Source organism: Brassica oleracea, chromosome C2 (assembly GCF_000695525.1).
Source record: "Brassica oleracea var. oleracea cultivar TO1000 chromosome C2, BOL, whole genome shotgun sequence".
NCBI classification, from domain to species: domain Eukaryota; kingdom Viridiplantae; phylum Streptophyta; class Magnoliopsida; order Brassicales; family Brassicaceae; genus Brassica; species Brassica oleracea.
Genome location: NC_027749.1, coordinates 44,380,176 through 44,387,795, shown reverse-complemented (window position 1 = coordinate 44,387,795; position 7,620 = coordinate 44,380,176). Strand labels below are relative to the sequence as shown.

At 31.2% G+C, this 7,620-nt stretch overlaps 1 protein-coding gene across 1 annotated transcript; it reads left to right on the top strand.

Moving 5' to 3' along the window:
• The first annotated feature begins 5,457 nt into the window (after window positions 1–5,457).
• Window positions 5,458–6,778, top strand: LOC106324338. Its single transcript, XM_013762324.1, has 4 exons — window positions 5,458–6,022; window positions 6,167–6,228; window positions 6,336–6,470; window positions 6,539–6,778. The coding sequence occupies exons 1-4, from the start codon at window positions 5,458–5,460 to the stop codon at window positions 6,776–6,778; spliced, it is 1,002 nt and encodes a 333-aa protein (XP_013617778.1).
• The last annotated feature ends 842 nt before the right edge of the window (window positions 6,779–7,620 follow it).

Genomic DNA, 7,620 nt, shown 5'->3' with positions numbered 1-7,620 from the left:
CTATAACCTTATTATTGTGATTCCCTTGTCTTTTGAAAAATATCAAGAGTAAGATTAGTTAAAAGATCCAACTGTATCTCCACTAAGTTAGCGAATGAAATATAAAATGTAACCATTGGAATGAACCCCATAACATCCTAAAAACGTTAAGATTCATGTGACTGAAAGATATGGAGTAATTGAGAGAAAATAAAAAGGCGAAAATATGAGGAAAAGTAAAAATGAGAAAAGAGTAAAATCTCTTATATATTAATAGAGAAACATTTAAAAAGTTGTAACATGTAGTTTGTACTAATTAAAAAAGTGTCGTACTAAGTTGTCACGTAATTGAAATGCTAATTTTAGTTATGTGGCGGCTTGAGAATCAATTGAGAATTTTGTTAGTCCAAAATTAAATTGTTAGAGAATGTTATATTATGTAGTATATCCATTATGGACCATTCATTTATCAAATTGAAATTATTATATATTTGTTTCTTAAATAAAACCTACGGAATAACCTAATGTGATTAAGATATATATGTCAATTAATGATTTTAAATAATAAAAATTTGCTAACGATTTGTATACTTTCTATCATTTCTGTTTAATTATTTATTATTAAAATAAATTACACAATTACATTAATCATATAATAAAAATTTAGATTTTTTTTTTGTATATGTTGTATTTTGAATTTCTGTCAAAACGAGTATAAATTACTAAAACTGTTAAAATTCTTATATAAACTTTTGTGATCAAGGTTTAAATTTTTTTCTATAATAAAATACAATAATTATAAAATCATATGAATAAATAATTTTATTTTAATAGGTGTTTATGTTAATATATATATATATCATATTTTTTAAATTAAACTATACATCATATGAAAATACATACTTATATTTTGACATCGACGTTGAACATATATTGAAAAGTTAATATTTTAATTTTGAAATCTTTATTGTTTTTTTAAACGATTATAAATTATTGAAAGCACTAAACGTTCCACATTAAAAAAATCATTGGTGTAAAATTTTGTTACACAAATATGCAAATAATCATAAAATTATATGAGCAAAACCCTCATTTAATAAATATAAATATTAAAAGTATACTATATATCTATGTTAATATCATTTAAATTTAATTATATATCATATACGATAGATAAAATTGATTAGATAAAATTGATTGTTTTGATTTATTTACCCTAAAATGATTACGAATAAACAAGAGCAGTGTTTGATTTATATGTGTACGCCAATTTATTAAATAATAGTAACTGATTTTTAGTTATTTATTATATAATTATTATTTTATTATTACATAATATGCAGAAAAATATAAAATAAGTAATAAATATAAAATATTTATTCTGCACAAGTTGCAGATCTTAACCTAAGTGTGTATCTCTTTAATAATTTTAAATTTTAAATATTTTCTAAATCTCAGGCCAAAAAAAAAAATAACGAAATGAGAATAAACTCAAAAATCAACATTTATATCGAGTAATAACCAAAATGAAAAAAACGGCCCAAAAATGAGTTAAATATTGAAGATAGATATGATTGGCACGTGAACGTAAACTTCTCATTACCATAATTAACTTTTAAATTTCTAAATCATGACATAAAACCGAGCTGATATAGTTTTATTGTAACCAAATAGTAGACCTGAGATTCTTCGGCCTAAACGTTAGGTTCTTATGCGATAAGTGATTTTTTTACCTAAAATATTTTTAAAAATGGAACCAGCTTATCAGTAAACAAATTATGTAATTAACAAAAAAAAATTAAAAAAATTGTTTAAGGGCCAAAATTATTAATTCGATCAAGAATATCAATTTTATTTTTCAATACGATATTTTCTAAATAATTTTCATATAAATTTATATTTCGCAAGGCGCAGGTCTTATCCTAGTAGAGTAAATATATGAGAGTTAGTTTTACTTGGTAAATTTTCGAAATAAATAAAAGTAATTAATTTTTTCCCTTTATTATTTACTCTAATGTGACACACAGTGAAAACCTAAAACTAACCAAATAATATTATAGAAGATTTAAAACTTCAAATGTCTAACACGTTACAAATTCGTAACAGAGTAAGATTCAAGTGTAGTATTAATTCCAGATTGGTATATTAACTTTTAAATTGGTAAACTAACTATTTTAAACTGCTTACTAAACCCTCAAGTTCTCAAACTTCAGCAGTGAATAGTAGTACATTTTGTAACTATGTAAAACTGCTTACTTTTTTTTTTTTTTTTTTTTTTTTGGTAAAATGTTAAATTTTATATCAATTTTAATTTTTGACAGCAATTACAGAGAAAAACAAAGAAAGCAGAGTAACTAAAATCTAAAACTAAGACTAAGTAACAACAGAAACTAAAAAATGGTCACAATCAACAAGAACACATCTAAGCAACTAGAAGATCCAACATGTAGAAAACTGCTTACTTTCCCATGAATGTATTACTATAACAACATTGTTTGTGAGAAATATATACCAAGATAGCTATATACAGACTGAGAATATTATGAATTCTGAGAGCCTGTCAGACCTCTTTATTCAGTCGTAGCCATGTGTAACGAGTAAGCGTCACTTTACATTTTCTTAACAAAAGTATCAACATTTTTTCACAAGAGGAAAAATAAACCAGCCTCACAATACAAGTTGTTATTGTTTTGAATGTAGCTGTTTATGCACGAATTTATATTTTGTCGTATCTGATTGACGATCCATTCATGCATAAAGTTTCGTAATTGTAGAACTAACATAAAGGCTAACATGTTCTTAATATTTACTGATTTCAGATTTCCAGTTGGGCTTTCCACCGTCGGTTATTAGAGAAGCAGCCCATTTTCTTATGGGGTTTGATGTTGTTAGGATTTTAAAACCCCTCGACTAAGTTTGTTTTGGGTAAAAACCCCTCAAACTAAGTATTTAATGAAAACCCCCTCAAACTAATTTTATTTAATGAATTAAACCGTAACAGGTCATAATTATCATTACTACCGGTAAATCTTTAGTTTAGGAGTTTCTACATTAAGTAAACATAATTGAGGAATTTTACCATTTAAAAAAAAATTAAATTCAAAATTTTATAATATTATCTAAAAATTAGTAACTTAAATTTTCAAAATTAGCATTTTAATTTTTTTTTTGTAAATATATGAGTTTGATGTGTTTTTAACATCAACATTATATATGTATAAATTAAAAATGTAAAAATCCAGAAAATATAGTAAAACTTATCTAAAGATTTATTTTTACATTTTTATTAGATAAGATATAATTTTTATTACATTTTCTTGTTTTTATATTTTTAATATTTTAGTAATTTGTTTTTGTTTTTTACATTTTTAAAAGCTATCTAAAGATTTATTATTACATTTTTATTAGATAAGATATAATTCTTATTACATTTTCTAGGTTTTTACATTTTTAATATTTTAGATAATTTTTTTGTTTTTTACATTTTTAAAAATTATCTAAAGATTTAATATTACATTTTTATTAGATAAGATATAATTTTTATTACATTTTCTAGGTTTTACATTTTTAATTTATACGTATATAATGCTGATGTTAAAAACACATCAAACTCATATATTTACAAAAAAAAATGCTAACTATTAAAATTTAAGCTGCTATTTTTTAGATAATATTATAAAATTTTGATATTTTTTATTTTATTTTTAATGGTAAAACCCCTCAACTATGTTTACTTAATGTAGAAACCCCTAAACTAAATATTTACCTGTAGTAGTGGTAATTATGACCTGTTAGAGTTTAATTCATTAAATAAAATTAGTTTAGGGGTTCTTTTCGTTAAATACTTAGTTTGAGGGTTTTTACCTAAAACAAACCTAGTTGAGGGGCTTTAACGTAAAAAATCCAAAAAATAATTGTAAATCAGTGAAAAGAAATGGCCCATTAGTGGTCTTATCGATTTAATGAAGAGAAGAATAAGCTTGTCCCACATCGGGAAACAAAAGCTTCTGGGAGTAGTTTATATATGTTCCCATGACATAAGGGTGTAAACGACTCAGAGACAGAGGAAGGTTCTCCACGCGCACGCCGCGGCCGCCGTCCGGCCGGCTCGGGATTGGGTCTTGGATCTTGCAATAAGATTCTTTTTGAACCAAGTTAAGCTCAACGTTTTGCCATTCATTACGGGAAAAAACAACATGCAATTTTATTTAAAATGACAAGTAGTTTGTCTAGAAAATAAAAACGTCATGCATTTTATGCTCTCGAAAGTTTTAAACGAGATAAGAGAGAGAGAGTCTTGGGGAATAAGTTTCGCAACTCAACTTTCATCGATCTCCGCGAGATTCTCTCCCACATGCAGCAGCTGTTGCGAGAAGTGGGTCTTCTCCGTCTCTTTAAATATCGACTCTCCTCCTTCTTCATTTCTTAACATTTTTTCATATCGTAAACCAACAGCAAAAGATCCCAAAGCGTAAGTCCATAGTTTCGAGAGTGTTTCGTAGATCAATAGTTCGTAGAGGTTCTTCACGAGTGCCGCGTGATAACCTATCATAATTTAATCCTGGGACTCATATTCGTACAGATCCGTCGCACTAACAGAGCTAATATTAAGAGTTAAGGAAAGAGATTCGTCTCGACTCCATGGTTTCATTTTCGTTACGGTTTTGAATCGTCTATATATTTTCCTTAACATCGTTTATATTATATCGTTTCTTTCGATCCGGTTTTCCGGCTTCTACAATCGTAACTCTTAATCGCTTCTGTTCATAAGCTTTATCTGATTGAAAAAACGTTTTATTAAACGGTTAGACAAGGATTTGTTAACGGGTTTTGGAACGATGTTTGCGATTTGCTTTATAGCACTTCTGCGAAACGTTTCTTACTTATCTCATAACGGTTTGCTTTTTACTCTGTAGCACTACCGCGAAAACGTTTATTGATATACGTTTCTTAATTATCTCATAACGATGTTTGTGATTTACTATATGCTTATCCACGAAACGCTTCTTAGTCCTTCTGTAAATGGGTTTGCGATTTGCTTATAACATCTTCCGCGAAACGTCTTAGATACATTATTAATCAAAACGTTCTATACATGAATCATTTCAATAACCGCTTTCTTAAACGAGTTTGTGAAACATTTTAAGTCTACACAAAACAGTTTCTGCAAACGCTTTTAAGCGAGTTTGCAAAACGTTTTCTCAAGACTTATATCAATATGATTTGGTTCAAACACCAAAAATGAAAATTGATTTTAGACTATTTTTAAAAAAAAATAATATGTTATTTGTTGAATGGAGTGCTAATCCGTTTTCATGTTTTCTCTACAGAAAAATGACGAACAATAACAACACCCCCATTGACACCACGAATGTCAATCAGACTCCACTCAACACTGCAACAACTGATGCAACTGTGACAAACGTTGGAAACAATACAACGTCAACCGCTGCAGCAACAACAAGCACTACCCTTCCTATGGGAAATGTTGCTGATGAAACCACTCGTCGTAGCCTCTTTGGTGCGAGTCTTTATCAGATGGGCTCAGTTTCAGGAAACACAAGTGGTCCGGTGGCTGTTCAAACTCCTCCGTTTGTACCTAGCGTGTTCACTCAAGGATTGATGCCAAACAAGTTTGATGGTAAAGGCTTCATAACGTGGCAGAAGAAGATGTTGTTCTTCCTCACAACACTGAAACTGGACAAATTCATCCAGGAGGACAAGCCCCTTGTTTCTTACAGGATTGATAATGTGCACACTCTCGCAAGTGTTGACATTTGGGTGCATTCTGACTTTGTCTGCAAAGGATACATCTTGGGTCGCCTCATTGACCCATTGTACCGAGTCTACTGTGAGATTCCCACTGCAGAAGAGTTGTGGAGATCCCTGGATAAGAAGTGCAGAGGTGAGGACGCTTGCTGCCAGAAGTATGTGGTTTCAAAATTCCACAAATTCAAAATGGTGGATTCAAAACCCATCATGGATCAGGTGGAAGCGTTTCAGCTCATTTGCCATAAAATCGCTGCTGAAGGGATATCCATCTGTGAGACATTCACAACTCTCAGCTTCATTGAAAAGCTTTCTCCAAGCTATGCGGATTTCAAGAACTACTTGAAGCACAAAAAGAAGAAAATTGGGCTCGAGGAGCTCATCATGAGGCTTCAGATGGAATTCAGAAACTGAACAGCTGACAAGGTCACAGCTAAGGAGCATAGTGTCAACATGGCTAAGTACAAAGGCAAAGGAAAGGCACACGCCCATTCTCCTGCCAAGCCTTCCAAAACTGTTGCAGCTTGAAGGCTTCTGGAAAAAACTTCAAGAACAAAGGCATTGAAAGCAATGCGAATGTGGAGAAGTTCAAGGGGAAGTGTCACTACTGCCACAAAGTGGGACACAAGACTGATGTGTGTCGCAACAAGATCAGAGATGAGAAGCATCAAGCGAATCTCACTGAGGAGGATCTCGTTGCAATGGTGACTGAGACCGACATGGTTGAAGGCAGTAACCCCAAGGAATGGTGGTATGACACATGAGCGACCACCCACATTTGCACTGATAGGGCGATGTTAGCACTTATCAGAAAAACAAGACTCATGAGAAGCTGTTCATAGGAAACACTGCAGTCTCCAAAATTGAAGGCCGCGGCAATGTGATTCTAAAGATGACATATGGACGTGAAGTCACTCTGGCAAATGTGAAGCATGTGCCTGACATGAGGAAAAACCTTGTATCGGGAACCTTGCTCAGCAAGAATGGATTCGTCACAAGTCTTGAGGCGGATAAGCTCGTGATTAATTAAGAATGGGATGTATTTGAGAAAGGGGTATGTTAAGGATGGACTTGTCAAAATGAATGTAATGACAGTCCCTCCAAAAGTTGTAGCTCCAAATGTTTCAATGAATAAGAAGCCAGTTGCTTATTTGGTTGAGTCTTTTCATACATGGCATGAAAGATTAGGCCATGAAAACTACAAATCTCTACAAAGATTAATGAATTTAAATATAATTCCTAAATGCTAAATAAGTAAAAAAAAATGTGGAGTATGAGTACAGGCTATGCTCATGAAATGGACTTTTCACGGGTCCAATAATCAAATCATCATAGTAATTAAGATGTCAATCCATTTCTAAGAGTTTTGGATCAAAGAGAATTCAGGTTTTCAATTAAGCTAGATGCAATCAATAAGGTGAGTGGTTTCAATCAATCTAACAGGTTTCTAAAGCAACTAAACATCAACTTTCAATCAATTGGAATAAGGAGGAATCATGGGCATAGGATTTTGATTTCAGATGACTAAGATTAAATCTAAAATGGCAAAGTTTCAATAAACACATTCTCCTAAGTCTAGATATCAATTCTAAGCAAGTTCTCTTCCATGATACAAGCTCATTTACTCTCATGATCAAACATCAAATTCCTTTGGTTTGTGTCAATCAAGCAATCATTAAGGATAGATCATTCAACTTTTCTAATTCCCCTAATATCAAATCCCTTTGGTAGGGTAAGCTAAGAGTTTGATGAGTTGGCTCAGACATTTCATCGAATACCTTCTGGGCAATGAAATGTCTAGAGTTCTAAACCAGAATGGCCAACTCAAGCTTAACATTAAGATCACTCAATCACGCAAGGAAACACATTAAT

Bases quoted from the DNA above. Each gene is read 5' to 3' on its own strand.
- LOC106324338 (XM_013762324.1), top strand. From the start codon at position 5,458: ATGGGAAATGTTGCTGATGAAACCACTCGTCGTAGCCTCTTTGGTGCG. The intron at 6,023-6,166 runs GTGAGACATTCA...GAAACTGAACAG, and splicing joins TGCTGAAGGGATATCCATCT to CTGACAAGGTCACAGCTAAG. The intron at 6,229-6,335 runs GCACACGCCCAT...AATGTGGAGAAG, and splicing joins AGTACAAAGGCAAAGGAAAG to TTCAAGGGGAAGTGTCACTA.